Here is a 17,380-nt window from a genome sequence, read left to right as displayed (position 1 = left end):
CATCCCCTCTCCCACAGGAAATCCTTTGCTCTGCCTTACCCTGCTTGAACTGGTCAAGCAGGAGGGCAAAATCCAGTCTGAGGGGCTGCAGCAGCGTGGGCTGCTCGCAGACTCTGAAAGGCTGGTAGGAGTCGTACTGGGGGGGTCCTCTAAGGAGCCCCAGAGTGCATGGAATGCCAACAGTACTGGCATCAATACTGGGGTACGATTCCAACATGTTTGATACCAAACATGCCTAGGTTCGGAGTTACCATTATGTAGCTGGGCCACAGAACATAGCTAAAATGACTTCCCCACACTTACGAAGTCTAGGGAATTGGAACTAGAGTTCGTAGGGGCACCTCTGCTCATGCAGGGGTGCCCACACACACAGGGACCTGCACCCTGCCCTTTGGGCTGGAAGGGCCTACCATAGGGGTCACTTACAGTGACCTGGTGTAGTGACCAGCAGTGAAAGGGTGCATGCACCTTTTTATGCCGGCTGCAAATGGCAGGCCTGAAGAGAGAGTTTTCATGGGCTCTCATGGGTGACATAAAACATGCTGCAGCCCATGGAGGACCCCTGGTGTACCAATGCCCTGAGTACCTGGGTACCATAAACTAGGGACTTACAGGGGCACACCAGTATGCCAATTGTGACGTGTAATAATTACCAAGGCAACACAATTTGGAGGAGAGAGCACAATCACTGTGGTCCTGGTTAGCAGAATCCCAGTGAAAATAGTCTAAGCACACTGACATCAGGCAAAAAGTGGGGGTAGCCATGCCAGAAAGAAGGGACTTTCCTACAGGATTTACCTCGCTGTGTTTCCAGTCTTCTGGGAAGGTGGCCGTGGTTATCGAGGTGCTGAGCAAAGAGTCAAGATCGTGGCTGATTCTTTTGCTTGAAGATGTGGTGTGGGCAGAGGTCCTTGGGGCCTGAGTGGATGGAGTTCATGATGGCAGCAATTTCCTGGGAGGTGAGCAAGTTCCATGTGGTCAATTGGTGGACAGTGCTGGTGCCGATGTGTCCGTTGAGGAAGTCTGTAGGCTTGGGCTGGGGCTCAAAGTATTTATAGATGGTGGCGATCCGGTCGTGAAATAAATTGGTGAGGTTATAACAGAGCTCCTTGGAGGGGGTGATGCTATTGCCTATGGCTGCTGGGTTGGGGGAACTCCCTGACAATGTTGAAGAGTTATTTGCTGTGGTTGGAACTGGTCTCGATGCAAGCTGCTAGGAGTCTTTCTTCTGCTCCCTCAGTAGCCAGTGGTAGCTGTTTAGGGTGGTCATGGAGGAGGTTCTGTCAGTGTTGTCTTGCTGGTGCCCCATCTTCGTTCGTGTTGCTTGCAGATGCGTTTTGCTGCTCCGAGTCCCCTGGTGTACGAGTTGGTCTGTTTTGTCGATCACAAAATAAAATGATGGACTGAGTGTTGAAACTTTTCAAACCCGCACCCCCAGTCACAGATCTGGGTTTACTTGCCACGTCACCCGTTTGGACCCAGCCATATGCAAATCAGTCATGACCCTGAACCCCCATGGGAACAGGCCAAACAGGCCAGCTCGAACTACCAAGCCAGGGCCTCCCTGGACCAGAACAAGCAGTCTGGCGCTGGTTTAAAGGTATCACCCCTAATCAGCCAGGCTAGCTTGAATCCAGTACTAGGAGTTCTATGCCTGTCTTTTTCTTGATCAGGAGTGGGGGCTAGCATCGGCTCCAGTGTCATCCCTACGGTTGGAAACAGGTGAGTGCATGACAGGTCAGTCCTATGTTGTTCATGCATTCCAGGAGGTTGTTGGTGTCGCTGTGGTCAATGAGGTGGAAACTGAGGTCACTGAGGAATATGAAGTAATTGGAGTAAGTAGCGAGGGGTGTGAGGAGGTTGGGGATGGAGCTGCAGAAGATGTGGCAAGGACCGGGGGGGGGGGGAGGGGGGACAGGTAGGTGAGTGTGTCTTTGATGGTCTACTTGCCGTCAGTTTGGAGCCTGAAGAACAGATGTTCTATGATCGAGGTGGGGTTGCCCGTGGTGGTGGTGCCCTGGATGGACTCTGTGGATGATGGAAATTCCTTCTCCAGGTCTGTTGATACAGTCCCGGTGGGTGATCTTGTATCTATCAGGGTTAGAAGAGGATTGAGCCAAGTCTCTGTGAGAAATGGGACATCAGGTGCGAGTGTGGAGATCAGGCCCCACATCTCAGTGACGTCTTTGCACAATTAGCGCTTGTTGAGGAGGATGCATGCAAGTTTGTGGTGAGGTGTGGTAGTGGTGAGGAGGGGGTCTGTGTGGTGGTAGGTTGGCATGATCATGGGTGTGCTGAGGCAGATGAAGTTACATTGGGTGCAGGTGAAAAGACCTAGCGTAATGTGGGTTGCGGTGGGGTGAGGTGAGGTGTGGCGACAGAGCTGGCTGGGTGGTCTGGGGTTAAAGACGAGGAGGTAGGTAGTGGTGAAGATGAGGAGGAGTGTAGAACCAGGGTCTCTGGCACTGGGTGCGGTCCAGGTGTGGACAGACACGGACAGGCTTGCCTTTGGCACTCTGGTGACGCGCCTGCATTGTGGCCGCCATTAAGTAGGTCCTGGGAGGTGAGGGGCACCATGCGGGTGCAGTGAGTGGGGCTTGCAAAAAAATAGGTGTGAAACGCACACAGGACACCATGTAATCAGCAGAGGAGAGGGGAGGGGGAAACTGAATGGCAGAGGGGAGAGAAAGGCGTGCTACAGAGGCAACAACAGAAAGAAACAAACTTCAAAAGTGGGACTGAGGCAAACACTGAACACAGCGAGAGTGAGAAATGCAAACAAAGAGAAATGGAAAAAAAGCAAGAGTGACAATGAACAGGAGCGAGGAATGTAAACAAAGAACAAGGTGAGGGTGAGAAGAGCAGAAACTTAACAAAAGCGAGAATGCTAACCAATGACGAATGTAAAATGGCACTCAAGAGAAACAAATGCAAAGAAATGAAGGAGACGAGAGTGAGCAAGAAAAAAAGGAATGAGGAATAAAAAACTGCCATGAGAGAATGAGAAATTCAAAGCGCAGGAGATGCAGAAAGAGTGAGAGTGCATGAAGTCAGTTAGAGGCAGCTGGCGAGCCGGATCAGCGGTTCGAAGTGCCTAAAACCGTTGCAGGACCAGTTAAAGTGAGTTGGGAGCCTGGGTACCTGCTCACTGCAAATTTCAGAGTTGAAAAAACAGAACCTTCAGTCCAAACTTTGGGGGCGACCATACAAGACAGCACTTCTTTACAAGAGGGACTAGACTCCAGCCACTTTGTGTACGGGAACAGGTTTTATGGTGCTCTTTGCTAGGAGTACCTGCAACTATTCCTCTAAAAGATGTAGATAGTTTTAACTCAGTACATGACGGTGGGAGGGGGTATGGCCAAGTTGACAGGAATTGGGTTATCTTTACACCAAAAGATGTAGTGTGATTGGGGGATGGAAGCCTCAGGGAGTTGCATGATGAGCTCCTTCATGGCCTCCCAATTGTACAGGTCGAACCTAGAGAGGAGGCCCACCAAATTTGCAATCCTCCAGTGAGTGGCTGCTACAAAAACAACCATTTTTCCCTGCCACATCAATCTTTTTAGATTCCTTATCAGGGGTAGGAGCATATGCTGCATCCTGAGCAGAGGCAGTCTTACAGGCACTACCAGCGAGTCAGGGATAATAGCCCCCTCTAAAGTAAACTGGATCTTTTGGAGCTGGCTTGTACTTTTTTTGTTGATGTGGAGGGGTTCCCACTCTGGCCTTGACTGGGTATTTAAAAATGTCTGCCGTGGACTTATGCATGCTGTGAGAAAGTAGCCTCTTTCTAGCCACTTTTGGCCTGTTTGTGAGTGTATGTCAGGGTGTTTTCACTGTCTCACTGGAATCCTGCTAGCCAGGGCCAGTGCTCATAGTGAAAACCCTATGTTTTCAGTGTGTTTGTTATGTGTCACTGGGACCCTGCTAGTCAGGACCCCAGTGCTCATAAGTTTGTGACCTATAGGTATGTGTTCCCTGTGTGGTGCCTAACTGTCTCACTGAGGCTCTGCTAACCAGAACCTCAGTGGTTATGCTCTCTCATTTCTTTCCAAATTGTCACTAACAGGCTAGTGACCAATTTTACCAATTTACATTGGCTTACTGGAACACCCTTATAATTCCCTAGTATATGGTACTGAGGTACCCAGGGTATTGGGGTTCCAGGAGATCCCTATGGGCTGCAGCATTTCTTTTGCCACCCATAGGGAGCTCTGACAATTCTTACACAGGCCTGCCACTGCAGCCTGAGTGAAATAACGTCCACGTTATTTCACAGCCATTTTACACTGCACTTAAGTAACTTATAAGTCACCTATATGTCTAACCTTTACCTGGTAAAGGTTAGGTGCAAAGTTACTTAGTGTGAGGGCACCCTGGCACTAGCCAAGGTGCCCCCACATTGTTCAGGGCCAATTCCCTGGACTTTGTGAGTGCGGGGACACCATTACACGCGTGCACTACATATAGGTCACTACCTATATGTAGCTTCACAATGGTAACTCCGAATATGGCCATGTAACATGTCTATGATCATGGAATTGCCCCCTCTATGCCATCCTGGCATTGTTGGCACAATTCGATGATCCCAGTGGTCTGTAGCACAGACCCTGGTACTGCCAAACTGCCCTTCCTGGGGTTTCACTGCAGCTGCTGCTGCTGCTTCCAACCCCTCAGACAGGCATCTGCCCTCCTGGGGTCCAGCCAGGCCTGGCCCAGGATGGCAGAACAAAGAAATTCCTCTGAGAGAGGGTGTGACACCCTCTCCCTTTGGAAAATGGTGTGAAGGCAGGGGAGGAGTAGCCTCCCCCAGCCTCTGGAAATGCTTTCTTGGGCACAGATGTGCCCAATTCTGCATAAGCCAGTCTACACCGGTTCAGGGGACCCCTTAGCCCTGCTCTGGCGCGAAACTGGACAAAGGAAAGGGGAGTGACCACTCCCCTGACCTGCACCTCCCCTGGGAGGTGTCCAGAGCTCCTCCAGTGTGCTCCAGACCTCTGCCATCTTGGAAACAGAGGTGCTGCTGGCACACTGGACTGCTCTGAGTGGCCAGTGCCACCAGGTGACGTCAGAGACTCCTTGTGATAGGCTCCTTCAGGTGTTGTAGCCTATCCTCTCTCCTAGGTAGCCAAACCCTCTTTTCTGGCTATTTAGGGTCTCTGTCTCTGGGGAAACTTTAGATAACGAATGCAAGAGCTCAGACGAGTTCCTCTGCATCTCTCTCTTCACCTTCTGCCAAGGAATCGACTGCTGACCGCGCTGGAAGCCTGCAAAACTGCAACATAGTAGCAAAGACGACTACTGCAACTCTGTAACGCTGATCCTGCCGCCTTCTCGACTGTTTTCCTGCTTGTGCATGCTGTGGGGGTAGTCTGCCTCCTCTCTGCACCAGAAGCTCCGAAGAAATCTCCCGTGGGTCGACGGAATCTTCCCCCTGCAACCGCAGGCACCAAAAATCTGCATTACCGGTCCCTTGGGTCTCCTCTCAGCACGACGAGCGAGGTCCCTCGAATCCAGCGACTCTGTCCAAGTGACCCCCACAGTCCAGTGACTCTTCAGTCCAAGTTTGGTGGAGGTAAGTCCTTGCCTCACCTCGCTGGGCTGCATTTCTGGGAACCGCGACTTTTGCAGCTACTCCGGCCCCTGTGCACTTCCGGCGGAAATCCTTTGTGCACAGTCAAGCCTGGGTCCATGGCACTCTAACCTGCATTGCACGACGTTCTAAGTTGGTCTCCGGCGACGTGGGACTCCTTTGTGCGACTTCGGGTGAGCACCGTTTCACGCATCCTCGTAGTGCCTGTTTCTGGCACTTCTCCGGGTGCTACCTGCTGCTGAGAGGGCTCCTTGTCTTGCTCGACGTCCCCTCTCTCTCCTGGTCCAATTTGCGACCTCCTGGTCCCTCCAGGGCCACAGCAGCGTCCAAAAACACTAACCGCACGATTTGCAGCTAGCAAGGCTTGTTGGCGTTCTTTCGGCGGGAAAACACTTCTGCACGACTCTCCACGGCGAGAGGGATCCGTCCACCAAAGGGGAAGTCTCTAGCCCTTTTCGTTCCTGCAGAAACCGCAGCTTCTTCTGTCCAGTAGAAGCTTCTTTGCACCCGCAGCTGGCATTTCCTGGGCATCTGCCCATCTCCGACTTGCTTGTGACTTTTGGACTTGGTCCCCTTGTTCCACAGGTACCCTAGATTGGAAATCCACAGTTGTTGCATTGTTGGTTTGTGTCTTTCCTGCATTATTCCTCTAACACGACTTCTTTGTCCTTAGGGGAACTTTAGTACACTTTGCACTCACTTTTCAGGGTCTTGGGGAGGGTTATTTTTCTAACTCTCACTATTTTCTAATAGTCCCAGCGACCCTCTACAAGGTCACATAGGTTTGGGGTCCATTCGTGGTTCGCATTCCACTTTTGGAGTATATGGTTTGTGTTGCCCCTATCCCTATGTTTCCCCATTGCATCCTATTGTAACTATACATTGTTTGCACTGTTTTCTAAGACTATACTGCATATTTTTGCTATTGTGTATATATATCTTGTGTATATTTCCTATCCTCTCACTGAGGGTACACTCTAAGATACTTTGGCATATTGTCATAAAAATAAAGTACCTTTATTTTTAGTATAACTGTGTATTGTGTTTTCTTATGATATTGTGCATATGACACTAAGTGGTACTGTAGTAGCTTCACACGTCTCCTAGTTCAGCCTAAGCTGCTCTGCTAAGCTACCATTATCTATCAGCCTAAGCTGCTAGACACCCTATACACTAATAAGGGATAACTGGGCCTGGTGCAAGGTGCAAGTACCCCTTGGTACTCACTACAAGCCAGCCCAGCCTCCTACACATGCCCCTAGGTGTGAGCAAGTAACTTTGGACAGGATTTTGAGTAGGAAATCCTCTTCATCCTCTACTATGTGCACCTGGACCTGGTGAGTTGCCATCTGTATGATAGCACAATGCACTGTTGTATCATCAGATGGCGACAGCTTGGCCGGGTACGGCTCAAGATCTGGGTCATCCTGTAGGTCAACTATAGTCTTTCCAAGAAATCCCCCTCCTCCCTTTTATTGTGGCCTAAGGGGCTCTTCCCCTGGGCCCTGATGTGTCAGGTGGTGGGGAATAAGGAGGTAGAATTGGTGTGGAAGGTAGTGGTGAGAGGTAAGGAGGTCAGGTAGTCATGTGGTTGATGTTCTTAGGCCTTGGTAGGGGTGGTAAGTATGGTTCTTCCTCAAAGGTTAGGCATCTTTTCTTTGGGACGATGATGAGTTCTGAAGCGGCAGACTTAGTGAGAATGTTGCTAGCTTCTGGGAGGAGGATGAGTTTTTAATCTGTTATTCATCCAGGATCTTAGCAAGTTTTTCAAATGTAGACCCCCTCTGAGATGTTCGACCTGAGCAATGAGGGGGGGCTTTGGCATCAACCTTGAAGTCAAGGTGTGCTGGCTCGTAGGCTTGCCTGGGCTCAAGGTGTGGGTATCTGTGACCACAAGTGAGGCTGAGATTTCAGTGCCTAGGAGGAATGTGACTTTGGTGCAGTGGGAGGCCTCTTTGTGTCTGGGTGGATACTTGATGATGGAGCATGATGTGGGTCAAGGCTCGCGAGGAATAGACCTCGAAGACTTTGGCTTCTTGTGCCTGGTTTTGATGCCAGGTTGAGCGGTTTTCTGCATAGACAGCTGTGCGTTCGAAATGGACCTGAAAGCACTGCCAGGGCATGCGGTGTAAGTTTCATATTTGATCTCTAAGCTGGTGCTGCTGGGGTAGTTTGAGGAACTCTACTTCTCCCTCTGGAGAAGCAGGCTGCTACCTGTTCCTGCACTTGACTAAAGAGGATTTGAGACAGGCCAGCCTCTTCCTCTTCAGCTGCGAAGATGTCAGGTGTAACCAACAGCTCCTTGCGCTTCATCTCATAGTGCGCCCACCTTCCCTCACTTCTATGACTAAGGATTTTCTTGCAGCCAAATGTGCTACATTCCTTGCACGCTATTTCTTTGTGCTCTGCAGAGATTGCAGACCTTGTGCTGATCAGAGTGGATGTACTTTGCATTGCACCTTGGACCTAAGTGGAATACAGTTTGCTCCATAACCAAGTCCTCGGAGCATTCTCAGGTCTAGTTCAAATAGGCATCAAAGGTCGAATGAGTAAATGTTCAAAGCTTTTGAGTGGTTTATGAAAACATTTAAAAAAAATAATCAAAGGTATCGGATCTGAAGTTGTTGTTTTCGTCTCGAGGCAGACAAGAAAGCTCCAGAACCCGAAAGTGAACCGAGCAGAGGTAGTCTGGTGCATTTTAACACGACTTAAGAGCAACATTCCGAACATGATAAAGCTGTTCTGATGATCCATTCTGGAACAATTGCGGGTCACAAGTCTGGTGACTCAAACTTGTTAGAAAAAAACAACTTGCAAAATGTCTGGGACCAACACTAGATGGCAGGAGTACGCATACCATGTGTATTTATATATATTTATCAAGAATTTTACTAATATCAAAAGTGCTTTCTCAATGCTCCGCTTGCACCACTTTGGATAGTGGAATCAGCTTCAGTACCCTGCATTCATATTTTGATTTTTAGCTTTCTTATTGGGGATTAATGTGAAGCAATAAGATGTCTCATAAATCCAAATCACAGACAGATGCGCACAACCATAGGTTATGTGCTATGACATTCAAAATCAAGTAAGTCATGTTCTTTCCCCATACTCAAATCAGGCACAGAACAGTTTACCTAAAAGTGGAACATGGCTCTATTTACCAGCAAAATGCAACTTTCTTGATGCAATGAAAAACGCATTCTTCATTTTGGTTCAGCGTTATTAATGGTGGCCCAAAGACAGCTATCCCTCCACAGCGTTTGGATGTGTAAAAATCCAAGCTTAACCAAAAGATTTACCATTTTGAAACAATGAAGAATCTAGCTAGAATAAGATGATACAAAAGCACCCCACCTGTCATCTTAAAGTGGATTCATGTAGATACAATGAAGGCACAAAAATCCTTGGAAAGGGTACGTTTTCGGTTCCTCATAGAGTTATCTTGTTTTTCACTAGCATACTGTAAAATTCATGTCTCTTACAGTGAGTGCTACACACTTTAGCATAAGCACTTATGTATAAAAAAAATACACTAACTAGGCTCCATACTCACCAGCAAGATACAGTGTATGTGAGTTCTTGTTCTCAGGCACTTTGTCTGACCTCTCACAGGGCTGCATTCCAAGGAACTTGATGATATTACTCACTGCTTCTGTAAGAAATGAGATATGCATGCCTTACAGTTAAAGGTTATTTGCTTTTTGGTACATCAAACCCAATACAACATTCCTAAACTAAAACAAGTAGAAATTAAATTAGGATTCAATTTAGCCATCAATTTTATACATGAAGAAATCAAATTGCACAGTATTTAACTGTACTATAATAAACAGCCATTAAAAAATTAGTGCTAAAACAGTTTAAAGAGAATATAAGGCCTTAATACAAAAGCTAATGAATAATCCGCAGTATCCATATGTCGGTAAGACTACAGGCAGAAAATATTCAAAGGTGGTCTGTGCTTTAACCCCTTTATTCTTTAGTATCTTTCCACACCTCCAATCTTATGAGGGACAACTGTACAAAATGGACCAATGACACTCACCTTTTGCTGGCAAATCAGACTTTGTAAAAATCTACTGCAGCTTTTGACTGTCTCACCCCATGTTGTAGAAGGTAGAGCTTCTAATATCTACTTAAGTCCAATAAACTAAGGCAAATTTATATTATATGTATTAAACTTTATTCAGTCAAATTGCACAGCCTACAGATAACTTCATCTATATTATTCGCCCTTCTAGTGATCCGTAATGTCTAAGTATAACCTCCTGTAATAAGGTGCAGTATTTTTTAATTCAACTTTATAGTCAGGATTGTTTATTCTTTAGTGGGTTTGACAGTCTGTCTATATGTGGTCCTATTTAGAAGTAGATAACAAGTTTGACAATTTACCCTATAAGCCAAAGCTGCAGCCATTACCCAGTCTTAACTCTTCAATGGGGTTGAATCTAGTCATTCAAGTTTTAAACAGTAAACAATTCTAATTTGTCATCTAAAATGCTAACTGATCAGTGACCTAGGTCAAAGTAATAAATAGCTGTTGAGTAGATGTGCTTAAATAAAATTGTTTACACAGTGCATTATTTTTTTTAAATAAAAACTTGAGGATTTTACCGCCGTACATGTCCAAGGTATATAACACTGGTGCCTCAACTTTGCCAGAAAAATCTTTAAATTAAAAAAAAAACAGCCCATAAGCCCAATAGAGCACATTTACTTTGCACAAACTGAACTCACTTTTTGCTTGATAGCCCTAGCTTCTATGTTTATATTAAGTAACAGAGAACGTTACTCTAAAATAACAATAATCAGTAACTAGGTCTATTTTTGAGTCATGTATGTACCACTTGAATGTAGCTTTTTTGTTGAATTTCGAGATTTTTATTCTACTTAAAGTGTAAGTAGTTGATTGTGTTGTATCTACTGAGACTATCAATCGAATGCTGTAGTCCGGCTGAAGTTGGCATATAACAGTCGAAGAGAGAATGTTGTAATATATGAACATTTAAATTTCTGGTCCCAATACAAGCTACGCAATAACATGAATGTGAGTGACTAAAAAAATCTATAGCATAAACTGAAAATCAAAATGTGTAGCACCTTCGCATCACCACTTTATCACAAGGTTTCATGGCTATGAAACCACAAAAGCAAAAGCAAAAGCAAAAACAACAGATGATGGACGGAATGCAGAGCAAATCAAACATTCACCACCAGTCACAGATCTGGGTTTAATCCATCAGTTTTTTTGCTTGTCATTCCAGTTTGGACCCAGCCATATGCAAATCAGTCTTGACCCTGTTCCCCAGGGGAACAGTCAAGCCCGAACTGCCAGGCCAGATCCTCCCTGAACCAGAAACAAGCACCCAGTACCCAGTAGGATAACTAGGACCCAATCATTTCTGATCTCCAGAACATGGGGCAGGTGAGGTAGCAGCGGGAAGACATACAAAAGTCCTAAGCTCTACACTAGGTGGATGATGTCTCAGAGAGAGACCCTTCTCTGGACCTTCTGTGTGCAGAAGTGCTGACACTGCAGGTTCTCGGCAGTAGCAAACAGATCGAGCCAGGGCTCTACCCATTGCTGGAAGATGCCCAGCGCTACCTTTCTTAGGCATCGGAAGCTAAGTTAGTCTGCCCCAGTGTTCAAACATCCTGCCAGGTGGTTTGCAACTTAAGACATGCCCTGTTAACTCAGCCAGTTCCAGAGGTGCAGAGCCCCCTAGCATAGGACACATGGCCTTACTTTGCCCTGTTTGTTATAGTACCACATGGCGGTGGAGTTGTCCTTAGGAACCTGGACCAGTCTCAGATGAACTGGAGTTTCTGCAAAGAAGTCCAGTCTTATTTCAGCATGTTGATTGAGAACCCCAAAGACATTAAGGGATCTGTCGTTATCTGGAGATTGTCCATGAATGACTGTCGGAGCCCGCATTCAACAGTCAGTCATTAAGGGAGGGGAAGACTTGCAACCCCAGCTTCCAAAAATGTGCTGCAAGCACGACCATCACTTTCATGAACATGTGAGTGCCACTGGTGAGGCAGAAGGGGAGCATGGAGAACTGAAAACGTTCTTGACCCACCTTGAACCCCAGGTAAACCCTGTCACACTGAAGGATGGAAATGTGAAAATAGGCATCCTGCAGGTCTAGAGGTACCATTCAGTTTGCTTGAATCGAGAAAGATAGAACTTGGGACAATATGAGCATCTTGAATTTGTCCTTTTTCAGGAAGAAACCGAGGACAAAGTTCTAAAATAGGACGAAGGCCTTGGTATTTCTTCGGCAACAGGATATAACATGACTAACACCAAGTTCCTTCCTTTGTCCAAAAGAGCCATTATCTCATGTTGTAAGTTGAACAAATAGTCCTCCAAAAGTCGCGCTGATGCGGGTGGAATATGAAGTGGATCTAAAAGGAATTGTAGGGCATACCCTTGCTGGACTATTTGAAACATCTATTTGTTGGATGTAATACTCTGCCAACCATAGAGGTATTAACTTATTCTGCTTCTACCGGGTGGCCATGGGATGCAGAGGACAGCCTAAAGTGGCTTGGTAGTGGGAGGGGCAAGGGACAGAGAAGCATGTTGCCCCTTAGGGCCTGGATATTGTCTGCTGCATCCCTGACCCCGGCCTCAAAAGGACTTGGGGTCTATTGCTGTGGAAGTGGATTGAGGCATTGTTTGTATGCCAAGCCCTTTCCAGGGCCTCAAAAGGGGCGAAACTGTTGGGGATACTGCTGCACAGGTGCAGAAAGGCTGAGGGAGTGTGCTGTGGCCCTGCTATCTTTTAAGTGCTGCATGGCCATGTCTGTCTTATCTCCCACGAGACGACTATTGTAGGAAATGGCCACCTTTTGTGTGCCCAGGTTTTTGCTCTATCTGTTTTGCTGGCTTTAGAACTCTGTGCACTTTATCCCAGCTAACCAGTAGCAAAGTGCCTGTGCTCCCCCTCTAAACATGGTCCAGTATGCATACTCCTACAAGTTATCTAACGTTGGTAACACCTTATCTGGTAGAGACTATCTAGCCGCAGACTACTTACCTTAGAATAGTCCCCAGGTGTCAGACTGGATCTGGAAAATCTTGAGCAGTACCTCTGAACACCAGTAGGTGGTGTCGATCAGCTTTGTATCAGCATCTTCTGTGCCAGAAGAGACATGGTGTGGTGCTTATATAGGCTCCACCCCATTGTGCTAGTGTCAGTTTCTTTCCATGACATTTATGCACCAGAAGCAGAATGCTGATGGACCTTGTGTAGACACTAAGGAACTACAGGGGCCATACTACTTGGAAAATCCATTTGCAGAAGCTGAGATGATGGGAGGGTCTGTAAGGAATCTGTAACTAGATAGAGTGTTTACCAGATAGGGTGGCTGCCAAAAGTAAGTAACTTGTTCATCACATTTCATCAACTTGTAGCTGCAGATTTCTTGCCTTAGAACAGATACCCTAGCAATACCGCCCAGGAAGGTGGGCCTGAAAACAGAATCAGACCAGGAAGTCCTGGAGGGCAATGGGCAAAGTGCCCGTCACAGCGACACAATTGTCCAGGCAGTAATGCTTGGTAAACATGTGCAGAGATGCCTACATCACAGTGCCTAGGACGGGACTCAACGAGCTAACGCAGTGGTTGCAGCCTTGGCTCTGGCAGAATGAGCCTGCAAGCCCTTGGGGGTTGCTTCTAGGTTAGTGAATAGCAGATCTTAATAGAGATCACATTCCATCTGAAAAAAGTCCAAACCTGCATGTCTCTTTCCTTTTTTGATCTGGAGGACCCAATGAGGAGCTAACCGTCCACCCAGTGTTCTCTGTTATGATAAATGTAAAATGACAACGTTCTTTTTGGGTCAAGTCAATGGAGTCTCTCCCCCTCCTAAGTAGGGTGGGGCGAGGCAAAAAAGATTGGCAGTTTGATGCTTTGGTCACCTGGAGGGGTGTCACTATTTTTTGTAGAAATGAGGCATGGGGTAGAAAGACCAGTTTATCTGGAAAGAAATTGGTGTATCGAGGGGGCACATAGTGCCTGAAGCTCACTAACCCTCCTGGCCAATATAATGGTCTCCAAGAGGACCATTTTGATGGTTAACAGACGTAAAGGGCAGCAGTGCATGGGCTCAAAGGACGAGCAAATCAAAAATCTCAAAACTAGATCAAGGTCACATTGGGTCATAAGAACAAGGTACTTACCGCCAGTAACACTTTTCTGGTGGATATAATCTCTAACTGGGGGTTCCTCACCTTTTGAATATCTCCATGTGCCAGCTTGGACTGGAAACCTTTCAATAGTTCTTCTACATCGGCTGTGGTCATCGGTATGGGCACAGCTCTGCAAGCAACTCTGCATGATGTCACTGGAGTCATAAAGTGCATCTGTCAGTTTTTACCCATTTTTTACATGCCTTTGAGGCAAGTCGGTGGAATTAACATCAAAATTGCAAATGTAGCTAAAATGGATTATTGTAGAACTCGTATTGATGTTTTCTTGTTCTGTAGAAAGCTGACATTGTTGAAGATTTTCACGCAACAGAGGAACAGATCTTCAAAAACTTCTGTTTTAGTTCCTGGTGTGGATCACACTTTTGATAATCTGTGTTTGAGTGACATAGAGGGACTTAGGACGTTGCACGATTTGGAATATAGTGTAAGAGTCCTCTCAATCAGAAAGGGAGTTTCTGGTGGCAATGAATCTAGAGGTGGATAGAACAAGTAGCAACTCATTTAAACCCAAATCTAAGTGTAACCCTAAGACTCCTCATGACAACATTGACACTTTTCAGGAATTAGTGACAAAGAATTTGTTCAAGATGTGGCAGAAGAGTAAGAACCGTTTTGCCGAAAATCTTACTGCATCTCAGAAATTGGCTCTTCAATCATTGGCGGAAGATTCTAATGTAGTTATTAAAACTTCTGATAAGGGTGGGATGTACAGGCATACTTGAAGGAAGCAGATAGACAGTTTATGAGATCAAGAGATTATGAGGTCTCATTACATGAAAATTATAAGCAGTCTATAGGATGTTGCCATAGTAAACTTGGAGATTGGAGAGAACGGCGTCTTCTTAGTACAGAAGAATTTCAGTTTCTATATGTACAGAAACTGGTGGCACCCTGTTTTTATATGCTTCCAAAAATCCATAAAAATAAGACCAATCCCCTGGGAAGGCCGATTATTTAGGCAAGCGGTAGTCTTTTGGAACCTAACTCCACTTATTTGGACTTTTTCCTTTTATGTTATGTGTTGAACTTTCCTTCGTACTGCAGGGACGGTGCAGATTTTATCTCTAGAATTGAGGAAATACCTTGGCAGTCCACGTATCTTTTGGTTACCATAGATGTAGTGGCTTTATATACATGCATTCGGAATTGGAGCTTGTAAACATTTTTTTCGGGACACGGCTATCCATATGTATGATCATACCATGATGTTATAGGAGATGTTGGATTTCTGTCTCAGTCACCATTTTTTTTATCTTCAGCCAAAAATGGTATATAGAGGTTACCAGGAATGCCATGAGAAGTTGTTTTGCTCCAAGTTTTGCTGGCATCTTTATGGGCTGGTGCGAGCAACAACATGTTTGGACAGATGAGAACGAGCATTGGACGAGTCATATAGCCCTTTGGATAAGGTACACTGATTATATTTTTGTCATCTGGGATGGGTCTGTCAGTCTTTTGCTTGATTTTTTTAATTTCATATCGAGTAATTAGATAAATCTAGCTTTTACTCATCAGTTCCACAGTAGAGAATGGATGTAGATGTGGAGATTCAGGGAGGTAAGGTTTGTACTAGCCTTCATCATAAACAGACAGCAGGTAACAGTCTCCTGCATGCACAAAATCATCATCTGACCAATTTGAAGTGGAGTATCCCCTACAGCGAATTATTGAGGGCCAGGCGCAATTGTAGCGATGAGCATGCATATGAGAAAGAAGAGGCCATTAGGTTACATAGATTTTGAGTCAGAGGACAGTCCCATCAAGTCCTTATGACGGCTAGAGACAGAGCAAGAAGTGTCCCTAGGAAGGATCTATTTACAAAGAAATCTAGTTTTTCCCCAGAGATGAGGATAAGGTGAGACTCATTACCTCTTACAATGCTGAATCACAGGAGATCAGAAGGATGATCTCGAAACATTGGCATGTGGTCAAATCAGATAGTGTGATTGGTGGTAAGGTTTCACCTTCCCACTTGATCACTCATCGTAAAGCAAGATCAATGAGAGACCTTCTGGTTCATAGTGACACGAAGAAGGCTCCCAAACAGGTTAGTTGGCTGACTGAATAGAAGGGCTTTTATAAGTGTGGTAATTGTAAAGCCTGCAAGAATAGTGTCAATGTTAAGACATATACAATACCAAATGGACTAGAGAGGAAGATCAACAAGGTAATCACATATATTAGTGATTTCTGTGTATATGTTTGGAATGCCCATGTGGCTTACGATACATTGGAAGTACCATTTTTCCTGTCAAGAAACGTATCCTTGAGTATTTGAGAGCGATTAGGAATTGAGATCATAATTATCCGGTGGCGAGACATTGGAAACAAGAACATGCCAAAAATTCTGATACTCTTTCCTTTTTTGGTATTCACAGGGTGGAGGTATCAGCAAGAGGAGGCGACAAGAGAGGGAAAACTCCGGATTTTGGAGTCTGAATATATTGTGCATCTTAACAGTAAGGCCCCAGTGGGTCTGAATCTTGATGAGGAGCTTTCGGTTCAGATAGGTTGACAACATTCAGAATATGAGACAATTGGCAATAGCTTTCTCATTGTTTGCATTATGCTGATGAGTGGTTTTATGGGAGACAAATGTTAGGGGCATCTCTGGTGGGATAATAGGTGGAAGTTTTTCTCTGCACTCTCCTTAGTTTACATATTTACGTACCTAGTCATGTGGGTGCATGGGGTTGTTTTTTGCAGAAGATTGACATGAGAGAATAAAATGACATTTTATTGGTTTAATATATAAGATGAGCATATATTTTACGCAATGAGATCTAGGCGGGGCTAAAAGTGTATGGTCAGACAAACCATGTGCAAGAGATTATGATACACTATATGGCCACTTGGCCAGTATATACAGTACAGATATTTGTATAATGGTTTTGGAAATGATGAAAATATGTTTGTATTTTATAATTGAACATTTGAGATACTGTAATATAAAATCAGCTGTTTGAGGTGCAATATTGCTAACTGGCCAGAACACGTTTGCTGTGAATTCACATAATGTTAAAAATGTGGTTGTACAAATTGATAGTCATATCACGTAAATGACTAGTGGTTGATTAATTGTACATATATAGTTTTGTATTTCTTCTTGTATTCTGTCAATGGCTTATAGTCTTTTCACTATGTTTAAGGTATTTCAAGTGTTTTTAAGGGAGGTGGTGCACATAATTTTTATTGGCTGTGAGGCAGATTTCTGGAAGATCGAAACGCGTTGCCATTACATTTCTTAATCATAATTCACAAGCCTGTGCAGTGTGTTTCTTTGGTACCGGTGACAGGGGTACCTAGATTCCTTTTTTCTTTCTATTGAGCAGTGGCCGGCTTCCACTCATCGCACCGACCCTACTAGAGTGGAAGTAGCCGGGGAATGTCGGAAAATGGGATATGGATGGAAAATGTCACTTACCCAGTGTACATCTGTTCGTGGCATTAGTCGCTGCAGATTCACATGCTGTGCACATCCCGCCATCTGGTGTTGGGCTCGGAGTGTTACAAGTTGTTTTTGTTCGAAGAAGTATTTTCGAGTCACGAGACCGAGGGAC

At 45.4% G+C, this 17,380-nt stretch overlaps 1 protein-coding gene across 2 annotated transcripts in view; it reads right to left on the bottom strand.

The window, feature by feature from the left end:
- COPG2 (COPI coat complex subunit gamma 2) overlaps positions 1-17,380 on the bottom strand; it is a 297,572-nt gene that overhangs the window by 10,076 nt on the left and 270,116 nt on the right. For both annotated transcript variants that reach the window (XM_069229321.1, XM_069229320.1), the window contains one exon: positions 9,153-9,251. In XM_069229321.1, coding sequence (XP_069085422.1) covers positions 9,153-9,251 — 99 coding nt within the window. The remainder of the gene's footprint in view (positions 1-9,152; positions 9,252-17,380) is intronic.

This window comes from Pleurodeles waltl, chromosome 4_1 (assembly GCF_031143425.1).
Source record: "Pleurodeles waltl isolate 20211129_DDA chromosome 4_1, aPleWal1.hap1.20221129, whole genome shotgun sequence".
NCBI classification, from domain to species: domain Eukaryota; kingdom Metazoa; phylum Chordata; class Amphibia; order Caudata; family Salamandridae; genus Pleurodeles; species Pleurodeles waltl.
Note: the sequence above shows the minus strand (reverse complement) of the source record. Positions and strands in the feature narration are given on the sequence as shown.